The sequence below is a fragment of the Lipophrys pholis genome (assembly GCF_963383615.2).
Source record: "Lipophrys pholis genome assembly, chromosome: 17".
In the NCBI taxonomy this organism is placed as follows: Eukaryota; Metazoa; Chordata; class Actinopteri; order Blenniiformes; family Blenniidae; genus Lipophrys; species Lipophrys pholis.
Window position 1 is genome coordinate 13,815,311 of NC_137643.1, and position 12,068 is coordinate 13,827,378.

Here is a 12,068-nt window from a genome sequence, read left to right on the forward strand (position 1 = left end):
CGCTGTAGAGCCACTCTTTCCGACTCCAACCGGACACGAAACAACAAACAGGGCTTGCAAATGAAAGCGCATAGCTCCTGGAAGCCATTCTGATTATTGTAAATGTGTCTATTGGAAGATCTGTTAGAAATCTCAATCCCCCAAAATATTTAGCTGAATGTGGCGGTCATCTTTCAGCTGCCCCATGGTCATGACCAGGGTCAAGTTCTGGATGTGTGACTTGACCCTGGTTTTAAGCCTAATCCCCTTCCTGGTCTTTACTGGGTCACAGATTGGCTCTAACCTCCAGGCCACCAATGCTTCTATTGAATTACATTAGCATTAGAAAAGCATCCAACGAACGTTCGAAAAAATATGGACAAGCAAATGTAAACTTTATTTTAATAAAATTAAATCTACAGAAATGGTTCAGTATTGCTTGAAAAAATTATTTCTTTTCTTCATGTAATTTCTGTGCTTACTAACAATCTGAAGAGTTTCAAATCTGTCCTTTTTTTCTTCTTGAGCCATTCAGTGGTGGCTTTTGCGTCCTTATTGAATAATCGTTCACCTGAAAGGAAAACGTCCAGCGCACGGAAAGTCATACATCAGTGACAGTCTCTTTAAATTTGAATGAATTTGTGCTTTCATAGCGATTTCTTATAGATCAGTGCAACCAGCAGTGAAACAACTTCCAGTTCTGACATTTTCCTCCAATATGATTTAGTCTCCCAACAAATACCTTCAACTCAGAACACATTATTCGACTAAACTTGCTCTTTGCCCTTTATTGACCAGGTGACCATATTTGGTAACTTGCGGATTTTCTTCAGTTTCATCCAAAGTAATACATTTAAATATATGACATCAATTCAATAACAAACCAATGAGTCCTGCTAAATATTTAAATAGATGCTGCTGCTGTTGTTTTTCTTCCCCATTGCCTTGGGTAAAGCACATCTTCCTCCCTGTTAGTGCATTTGATTCATTCATTCAACTTGAAAATATCACAGTGCCAGGAAATACAAAAATATAAGAGGAAAAATAAATATTTATGTCATAAATAGAAAGAAACGTATGTGAGAATGCAAAAATGAGCGCCCGTGTCACTTTATAACACATATCCGATGCTTGGAAGTTGTATTTAGGGTTCTTTACTGGAAATATCCCAGGACAGTGGGATTCATTATTGTAATTATTTTCTACAGAAATCCAATAAGATGCAAATTAAGGAAAATTGATGCTTGAAATTGTGAATCGTGTGTCTTTTTGGTTAGTTTAATGTTTTGAAGCAGTTTTTTGTATGATACAGGTTGCACATTAACAGTTTATTCACACTTGAAAGTGTTTATATTACTCGCCTCGGGCATTTTTTGGACAGCTCTCCTTATAACTTTCTAATTACCCTCCTGCACTTTAAAACCAGCAGCTGTAGGGCCAGTCAATCTATTACTGTGGTTAAATAAAGTGCCTGTTATTGAGCACATTTTCTGTGGGTTCCCAAACACTTTCTCTAAAGATTTGAAGAGTTTTTTGGGGGGGAATTTCAGCATGTGAGGACACCCCACATATATGATGGTGAGAGACATGTTAAGATTATAAATTCAGCTCATAGACGACATAAAGCTTGACGAAATGTCAAAAAAAAGATAATATAGACCGAACGAATTCACTATGTTTTTAATTATGTGCATGGAGAACCTCACTTTACTGTACTGTGACCATTTTCAAGATGAAACTGAAGCACTTTGAATGCTTCCTCTTTTGATGTTACTGCATGTTTTGGCAATAAAGCTACAATCCATTAAGTCAGTAAATGCACCAAATGGAATGTATAAAATTAGAAACAGTTGCAATAAGCTGCATTATCGTAGGAAACAGAAAATGAGCATAAATACAGTACTTGGGGAGCCGTTTTTCAGGTGGCGCTCCACTTCTCAAGGTGGAGGATGGATATTGTTTTCAGGATGAAAGCAGCTCTCGCAGCCTTGGTCTTACTGGCATCCATTTCACCTCATTAGGACCCTGGGACCGAGAGTCGGCAAAACACTAAGAGAAATCATTTTGCCGGGGGAGTGTGGTGGGGATAAATTGGCCTCTGGTTCAGTACAAGAGTCCCCGCTGTGCCAAGCGGAAGAGAAGGGCCTGGCTGGCAGTAGGGGCAGGCCCAGGCAAAGCAGGCTGGGAGGCCCCATGCTGAGACCCCCTCCCTGCCTCTGACAAACACGGCAGTGGATAATCTCTCCTTCAGGGACTCGGCCCAGCGCTGTGGGGCTGAGAGGGAAGGGGGCTGTTATACAGCACAGTGCAGAGAAACTGCCTCTGTATGTGTGTACCACTCACACTCACACACTTGTTTGCATTGTGTGTACTTCTACTGTGCATCTCCATTTTCTCTTGTGTACACTTTTGTCCGCTCTTCCTCCATCATGCAGACATCACTCTGACAGTTCCAATAAACAGAGCCTTTCATAAAAGTACACTTGCGGCAAAATGATGGCGAATATCTGTTGAGCACTTGAACCTGAGTAATATCATGCAAAATTCATGGAGTCCAAAATAAACGCAGTGTCAGAGGGCAATAACAAGCTGCCCATTACAGGTAGATTGTGTTGACTTGGCAGGTGAGTTTCTGAGGAGATCAACAGCTTTTACAAAGACTGTAATTTGGGGATATATTAGCCAAACCCCGAGTCATCTTCCATTATACCAACATAATGGTAAAAAAAAAGATTTAGTGTATGCACCGAAGAACAAGTGCAAGATGAAGCAGCTGAATTTGTCCTGATGACCATTCAAACGTCCTTTTGCCACTGGCTTTGCAGTCTGAATTGGACTGAAGGCAATCACCATGTATTCATTTACTACAGAGAGCTCGTTCAGCCCAAAGAATGCTTTAATTATTACGAGAAGAAATCCAACTGATTTCTTAAGGTTTAGTAACAACCTGAGGATCCGATTGAAAATTATAAACAGGGTAACAAAATCTAGAACTAAAACCACCCCAATGTCTGAGAGCAACGAGTCAGTGAATACAACAAAAAGGACAAGCTTCTTTCTTTTTTTCTCTAAATGCTTTACTTCCATCTAGATTTCTTACAAAAAAAAAAGAAACAATAACATCCTCAAATCTCGTCTTCTGGTGGTCAGCCGGGAATATTCAAATAGAAATGTCCATATCCAATGTCGCGGAACACAGAGGGGCTTTTGTCATCCACTATGACGTCTCCATCTTGTAACCATGTTTTTCGAGCTCCGCTCTGCAGGGAGGAAAAGGAAAAATGGAAAGATCAAGTCAGAAGAGATGATTACAGGTGGGTGGCTGAGGCATAAGTACCCTCTGCTATTGATTGTAAGAACCATTAAGAGATGGGAGTGAAAAATATATAAATATTGCATAATGCGTGCAGCTATGGATTTGATGATTACATATATATATGGTGGCATTGCCCTTTCACTGTAATGATATCTTTAAGGAACGACTCGACAGTATGCCTATCATAATTGCTCCAAATAAAACAATAGCATATTAGCCTGAGGAGTGTACTCAAATAAAAACAAAGCAGCCACTTATCTATCAGCATTTATTGATTAATCGCCGAGAGTCAGTACCAGCATCAAAAACATCACGAATTTTACAAAACCTGTTAAACAATATACGTCTGTATGCACGCGATTCTGAGGTATTTATGGTGCACTTGCATTGAATCGAGGTGAAACAGGGAGAGAGAGAATATTGATGATTCAATAGAAAACGTTGGAGCGAAGCACAATAATGGACGTAAAGAAATAAATAATTTGAGCAGAGAAACTTAGAGGCTGCAGTTTCAGAAAAAAAAAAAAAAAGGAACTTGTTGATGTCTGGAAATGTTTTGCTTTCAATCCAAACACATCAAAAGATCCTACTGAGTCAATTTCATGAACGTTAAACTCACTTTATTTTTGTTTAAATAATTAATACAATAATTAGTGTAGACAGAAAGGTATCAGCGTTACTAAAACCAATGATACAAATATGTATAGTATATATATATATATAAATAATTTCTACCATTTATCAATGAAAACTATTTGTTCTTCAACATACATGAGTAGTTCCTCATTTTGTAAATCTCCAACTTGAAGTAATTTGAATCATAGCGCTCCTCTCTATCTTTGAATTGATCATGAATATAGAATTTGGTTTCATTTAAATGGGCTCTGACATGACCACGGTGTTAGTGTTGTCTAGTCGTGACAACATGAACAAAAGAAGGGAACCTTTTCGAAAGAACCTGATTCTGTTTGAGTTATACCTAAACAGTAAGGACCAAAGAGCTTTAAAAACACCAAACATAAATATTTAAACATGTCACAGATGTACGTAAATTGCGAGGGTAAAATTCCTGCAGCTACTTGAAATCTTCATACATTTTATAAGCCGTTGGTGAGCTTGTTGTCACTAAATAAATACCTCCACAATAATCACATAAGTGCATATAGCCATTAGCTCACCAAACGTGCATAGATGTCATGTAAATTAAAAAAAAAGGGCTAACATGTAAACTTGGTCTGCACCACAAATACTGGCACTGGCAAAAATCTATTATTTAAACACTATACAAATGAAAACTCCAAAATAGGTAAGAAATATTTAAGGGAAAGCTGAATGTTTAAGGCAAATCTCCATTATGGGTTTGATATTTTCCTTGTATAATGTCTTCACAAAAAAGCAATACAATAGCCTTTGAATTACAACTGACAAATAGAAAAACACTTCTGTGTCTGTGCAATACTTAAGCATTAAGCTTTAATGTAATAAGATTATGAGTTTTGAGTAGTTAGTACAGCTTGGGCAGGACCTGGTCTATGTATAAGAATCACATTACATTCATATAAATACATATAGCTACCAGCTGCTATAAATATGATCATTTGATTGTCTCCCTGACAGTGAGTAATGAAGAGTTGCACAATGTAGTACTGATAGTGTAAAATGTGAGTTTATATTACCTCAACTGATTAGAGAAATCATCCTCTACGTTGTCATCGTCCCAGTTGTCCTCCCACACATGAGCATCCTCGTCTTCATCCAGCCCCGTCCAGTCTTTACGTACACATAAGAGTATTGTTATTATTAATAATTCTACTGACGCAGCACTCGTTTCTAAATAAATCAACACATGTCAACGATTAGAAACAAGAAAACACCCCTATGGGCATGTAAACATGATCCGTCCTGATTTAGCTGGTTAGCTTTCTTATCTGTTAGCCCACATGATATTGACAAGAGATTAAGCACACAGGAAATAAAGAAAGAAGACGTAAAGTTAAAATGACAGCACGATAAAGAAAATAGCCAAAGAACTAAAAGTAGGAACTATAGATTGTAGATTTATATGAACGTCAACACCACCGATGTAGCTAAGGCTAAAGCTACTTGAGCTAAGCTAGCTGAGTCACTGTTGTGCGGCCGGCCATAAAAACACCTAAAAGTTCGACTCAGTAAATATCAAAATGAGTGCCGAGACTCCATTTACTATATACCTTCGGCGGGAAATTCTTCAAACTCGTCGTCCTCCTCCAGTAAACCCAGGTCCACGGTCTGTTTCTTGTCTGACATGTTAGCAGCTTAGCTCCGGGTTGCTATGTGTGTTAACGAATGGTGCTGCACGCAGAGGATCATGGGAAGTCAAGTGGTTGGAGCGGGTTGTGATTGCGTCACACCTGCGCAGGAGAGCGCATCTGGCGCGATCGATTAATGTCTACACACACACGCTGAGGTGAGGCAGTTTTATCAACAGTTTCTTCTCATATAATTATTTTTGTGTCAATTCAATCCAATTTCTGTTGTATTACACAAATGCGCGTCACTTTTTTTTTTTTTAATAAAACTAAATGTATCACTTGACTCAACACAACAATTGTATAATCAACCATGCAGCAAAGATTTCATGATTAGGAAATCCACAAATATTAAACATTCAACCAGATCTTGAATGCACAGGCCTTGAGACTGTCAGGTACTCAAATCTATTAAATTGTAATGTTATCAACATCAAACAAATGGATCCACAAACAATGTTGACCTCAGTGCCTGCTTGACTCACAAACATGTCTCATCTTATGTTCCAGTTATCAGTTAGATCTCAAAGATCCTTTGTCCCAGTATAATGCATACTTTTTTTAAGAATTCATGGGTTATGGAGACTTTGTCCATTTAATAATTTTTTTTAAATTAGAAATAATAATTAATAAATATTGTCCATTGTTTTACATCATCGCCTAATCTATTGCTCTTAAATAGTTTTGTTTGGATTTTCCACCGAGGATACTACCTTTGATAGCTCTCTGTTTTATTCAGAATTAAACAAAATTAGGCCTACTTTTGATTTCTTACATATTAGCAATGATTCCTTGATTAGAAATACTTTACATTGAAAAAGGCCTGCTCACAGATACTCATCTGTGTTCCACATTGCTTAAAACGTATGTATCTGTGGTACTATTTCCAAAACAAAGACAAACATGTACTCACACATCCCACGTGCTGTGCTCAGCAAAATCTCTAAAATCACAGCCAAGTCCAAAATCCTGCTTCGGTGATATTTTTGGAGAGTTTATCCAGTCTGTTGAGTGTCTGAAGAAAATTTCTTCCAAAGAAACAATACAGGTGTGTTTCACATAAGGTAACACCAGGAGAGAAAGGATTTAGGAATTGGGAGAAGTAAGTAACTGACTGTTATGCGCATGTGGTTGATAATGTTTTCATTCATTCAAGTGTGTCATTGCTCAGAGTTGTAGCATTCAAAAAGAAAACTTCAAATGAAGTCAATAGTGTTTCAAGAAGTCCAGCCAGGTTATGATCTTCTCTTATGTTTTGTCTAGAAAATCTCCTTTAATTGGTTTAGAATTATACTGCATGTTGAATAAAATCTTGTAACATTTCTAATTATGAGGAAGGTGTTTTCATGATGGTTGTGTGGGATGATTAGAAGGTGAAGACTTGTTTTAAAGTTAACGTTATAGTTTGGGGTTAGCTGAATAGTGAAGTCAAAAATAAGTTTGTAGGAAATTTATTTAATTAAAGCAATGTCTCCAAATAGAAACAAATACAAAATGTGTCTGCACAAATTTGAAATGATCTTACTTGAAGCTGAAAAAGTTAACAGTACCTAATAATAATAGCAATGATTGTAACATACACTCAATTCATTCTTGCAAGAGTTATTGAGAACACTGTCAACAATTGTGCCAGAAGTTGCCAGGATAGAAAACGTGAGGGCTGAGGACACAATCAATGTAATTCCCATTTAGCAAAAATGACCGATAAACTTTGCAATCTCTTTTCAAATCACAGTTGCAAAAACTACTAGACGTAAAGTGATCATTGTAGGAGTAAGTGTAGTTTTTGCATGTTTGGGTGGGTAGCCATACAGTAAACATTTGCAAGTGTGTTAACTCATTGTGGCTGGTAACACTAGGTAACACTAATGAACAGAAGTGCATTTCTCACATGAGTGCAGCAGTTTCTTTCACATTTTAATGTACCGGTATATAATATGTATTCACATGTATAATATTTTATAATACAGTTCTCAAAAGTTGCTTTCCACATACCAGCTACAAGTAAACCACATATCACTCAACTTACCTATGAAGAACACCATTGGTCACAAAGGGAGAACATGCAAACCATTTAATTCATATTGTACCAAACTGTACCACAAAGCCAACTAGATGTACATGAACTCCAATGTCTCCAGTTGTCTCTAGGATCCATTTTTATGAACGGCAGTTGTAGTTGTGACGATAAAACATGTTGTACACATAAACATATTGTAGCAGGCTGGTGGGGGCGCTTTGGCAATAACCCAGTCAAGAGAGTTGAACTCGGTTTAGTAGATGAGCCTTTGCGCCGCAGGACCCCAGGAATCATACCCCTTATTATTTAACAGACTGCCAGTGAAACACATACCAAGAGGAAGTCACTAACCACATCAAAAGTCACACTCACTGTGTAAAAATGCTTGTAATCAAACATAACTTTACTTGCAGAACATTGCATAGTGGACATAAAAACAGTAACACACGTTACAGATTTAAAACTGCACAAATTTTCTGGGAAACTCTGTCCCTCAGTAAGCAACACACTGAAATATGGAAAATAAGCTATATGAATTCCTGTAGTATCTGGTTGAAAGCTCTTTGGATCAAATGATATGTTGATAGGAAATTGTTAGTGTGATTTGTTATGTTTATACGAGAAATCAATTTGAGTTTTATCAGCTGTAGAGTCTGTGTGTTTGGACATGTGTGGGATTATAAGACGTATCTTTTGCTATTCTTTCATCATCCATCCATCTTTTATTCAGCTTTATGCACGAAGGGTTGTGGCATGCTGGAGTCGATCCCAACGGTCCTGCTGGTGAAGGCAGGATAGACCCTGGACAGCATGCCAGTTTATATAGGACAAACAAAGAATAGACCACACACAAATCAGCCTCAAATCCATGTTTTAGGACTGTGGGAAGAAACAAAGCACCTGGAGAAAACAGGAAGAATCTGTAAAATTCACAAAATCAAATCAATCCATTTGGAAACATTCTTGCGAGTTGAGATTGCTAACCAATCCACAATAGTGTGATATCAAGGTTTACAACCCATGCAAAAAAAATGTCATGATTTTATTGTCAACTACTAAAAAGGGGCAGTGTAATTAAACATGTGAAGAGCAAATGAGATGTTTGGATTTGAAAGCACACTTTTCTTTTCAGGTGACTTAGAATTTCCCCTGCATTCCACCGGCTAATGCAAAGTCACCGTTGTGAAAGACTGTTATTGTACCTCTTTGTTATACACAGAATCATCAAAAATTGCAGTTCAATATACTCTCTCTCTTTTTGTGCTGCCTCTCAAAATGTTCCCCTGTATGTTTCTCTCTCTCTGAGACACACTCTCTTTCTCCCACTCCACCACAAAAGCCTCCAGCAGCCCCCTTTCCTCAAAACATATGTACTCAAGTCAGTCAAATTTCAGCAAAGATTTTTCATTTAGGAACAAATGCACATTGTAACCCGTGCAGCCTGCTCAAATAATGAAGCAGCAGCCACAGCTTAGGATGTATTTTAGATAAATGAGAACACACATTTACCACAAAACCACTCATACCACAATGAAAATTGCTTTGCAGCTGTCATATGTTGACAGATGGAGCAAACCTCAACTAAGGCTCTGCATACTTATTCCATTTTCAAATTATTTCGTAATCATCCTAAGCTTTTACACATGACAATGCCACAACATTCGGAGAGGAAAGGAACAAGACATGGAGAAGTGTAGGGAGTTAATACCGTGTATTTTATTGGTGTCAACTCAGTTGGGAAGGGAAATGCAAGTCACAGGCATTAAGTATAAAAGACCATTTGCGATTGTTCTCAAATTAAAAGAAATTCATGAAGTCATGAGCAATTCAACTGAAATATTCAACGAGGGAATAGTGGCCTTTTGCTTATTGATATTCATAAGGTTGCATTTATGTATTTCCACCACGGATTAAGTGGATGATTGTCTCCTATTTGATATTTTTGAGAGTAAGATTGTTGAAATAAAATGTGTCAAGAAATACCTTTGAAAATCTTTTAAACTCAAAGTGATGTGTTGGAAGTGTCTGCTTTTGCTTTATCATCAGTAAGTTTATTGTCACAAAGATTGGAATGTGGAATCTCAAACCAATACTCTTTAGTCCTGTTACTTTAAAGTGATTTCAATTGATTCATCGATCGTTGAAATTGTTGTTACATGAGGACATGAGACCTGCCCCCTAAGAGGCTGAATCTCAATACTGTCACCACAATCAGGACAGGTTTACCTTTATTTACTGTAATATTTCACAGGAAATCGTGGTTTAAAACATTTGTATTTCTTAGAAAGCGTTTTTAGTAATCAATGTGCAGTGGGAGCCCTAATATAAAACTTTATGAGTGAGTTTCAAATGGCTCTAATAAGCACACCTTCGCTTTTTATTGCCTATGGATGCCAATAGCTGTGATCTCAATAATATGTATGAGGAAGTCTAGTTCATCTATCCATTGATCCTCCAAACTATCCAATTCAGTATTGTGGGTGAAGGAAGGGTACAACAGGGACAGCTCACCAGTCCATCACTGGGCACATCTACGGACAATTTAGAGTCGCAAATTAGTCTCAAAGACATTTTTTTTGGACTGTGGGTGGAAACACATTCAGAGAAAACCCATGCACGTACTGGGAGAACACTCAAACTCCAAACATAAAGGCCCCTCTTGCTTTAAGGCAAAAGTGCTATGAATGGTGAGACTTTCACTCTGAATGTCCAGAGTTGGCAGCTCTGAGTCACCTGGATTTAAGTGATTGTTTTTTTTCTGCTCTGCTTCTTTTATCACTATGGGGGGGGGGGGGGATTTTATTCCCCCTTGCATTAATTATAATTCAGTGGAATGAAGAGATGTTGAGACCTAAGGTTGGTGGGATACCCCCCCCCCCCCCCCCCCAACACACACACACACACACACTAGTTGTATTCAGGGTATAAGGTTACATCCATATGTCCCTTTTAAAAGAATGGAAAATTAAAATGATGAGCTGATGCGGTGTCACACAGGTTAACACAATAAATAAGGAGACAAGTCCATTCATGTCTTCAGTCATGGAGCACTTGATTTATGAATGATGCACTGTGTTGCTTTGAGCCGCCCTCCCCGAGGTATAGCTGATTCTGGCTCCCGTGTCACTCAGTCTCAGGTGCAGGTGAAATCCTGGGAAGTGGTCGGCGCGTCCGCCCAGCATACCTCAGACTGCAGTTACACCGTGCCTGGCGCCTGAAGTCTCTCTAACCCAGGGGAAAATAGATGGAGGTGGAGGGGTGGGTGGTTGTAGAAGAGAGCTGCATCGTGGCCTCTGCGACTTGTGTCTGACGAGCAGCATCACATTTCTGTCCTTTCACAAAGCCCTCTGGGAAAGGACAGGTCGGCAGCAGCTAAACACACACTGAAAGAGACAGCAGACAGAGGAAGACTCCGGCTGAAGCCAGCCCTTCCAGTCTGACATCCCCCCCCCCACCCACCCCATAAGCTCCCGCCTTGCTCTTTATCACAGCTCTGACTCATGATATGGCCTTGAGGCGGAAATGTGTGGAGATTTATGAGAGGAAAGCTGCATGTGGATTCAAATAGTCCAGATCATCTCCAATAAATAACACGAGAAGAGACCTCTTCTTCCGAATGTTAGAGGAAGTGTCATCTGCCTGTCTGCTGTGGTGTTTTTCCCTATACTAGTGGTACGTGTTCGTGGAGACCCCCCCACCTCCCCATGTAATTACACTTCATTGTCATTTCTTTCTGGCTTTAAAACGCTTCCTATGGTGCTCCATACACACACCTCAGAGAGTGATGTTGTCTTTGCATTTATGTCAAAGCTGTGGATTATTGAGACAAGACCAGTAATAGGACATATGATCTTAAAGAAATGCCATGAGACATACAAGTAAGTGATCATCATGGATTATGAAGACTTAACTAGCCAAATTAATGAGGCAAATCCAGGACCAAAAACATGTAAGCTTTGCTCCCAGTAAATCTGCAGAGAGGGCAGTGTGCTTCCAGGATATGTCTGTCAAGAACCTGTATTAAATTTAATCCCAGCCCGTCAGTAAGTCTACTCCATTGTGTGTTGTGTAGAAACCACGTCTCTCTTTTTCATAGGAATACTTGCATCCAGTAGGGAACAGCAGATATTCATTATTTCATGCAGAAATGTGGTCATAAAATCAATTAAGCTCCCGTTGGGACTAAATGAAGACAAAAATTATAAAGAAAAGGACATTTTATGTTTTGTTTTGCTTCACAAATCCTTTTTTTTTTTTTTCAGAGCTCTCATTCATTGAGATGTCTGTCATGACGAATTTAAGTTTCATATTTTTCCCCCCTGTCCGTCTTGAAAAGCTCTGTCATCTTGGGCTTGAGGTACAGTTTGCCAGGAGGCTAATGGCCCTTTATGACAGTACAATCTGATGCCTGTCCCAGCTAGCCTCCAGGTAATCCTGTCCACCTCGGCGGCTAAGCCCTGCTCAG

The 12,068-nt window shown here is 38.7% G+C and overlaps 1 protein-coding gene across 1 annotated transcript; it reads right to left on the reverse strand.

Moving 5' to 3' along the window:
- Positions 1-1,250: 1,250 nt before the first annotated feature.
- On the reverse strand, positions 1,251-5,644 carry sem1 (SEM1 26S proteasome subunit). Its single transcript, XM_080485677.1, has 3 exons — positions 5,506-5,644; positions 4,972-5,065; positions 1,251-3,239 (listed from the first exon to the last, which is right to left on the reverse strand). Exons 1-3 carry the CDS (start codon positions 5,579-5,581, stop codon positions 3,197-3,199), a joined length of 213 nt encoding a protein of 70 aa, XP_080341803.1. The 5' UTR covers positions 5,582-5,644; the 3' UTR covers positions 1,251-3,196.
- Positions 5,645-12,068: the final 6,424 nt, after the last annotated feature.

What these genes read in the sequence shown, in the direction of transcription:
- sem1 (XM_080485677.1), bottom strand. Translation starts at nt 5,581, where the DNA reads ATGTCAGACAAGAAACAGACCGTGGACCTGGGTTTACTGGAGGAGGAC. An exon ending in TGAAGAATTTCCCGCCGAAG is followed by an intron (nt 5,066 to 5,505) that starts GTATATAGTAAA and finishes GTGTACGTAAAG; the next exon opens with ACTGGACGGGGCTGGATGAA. An exon ending in GATTTCTCTAATCAGTTGAG is followed by an intron (nt 3,240 to 4,971) that starts GTAATATAAACT and finishes TCCTCCCTGCAG; the next exon opens with AGCGGAGCTCGAAAAACATG.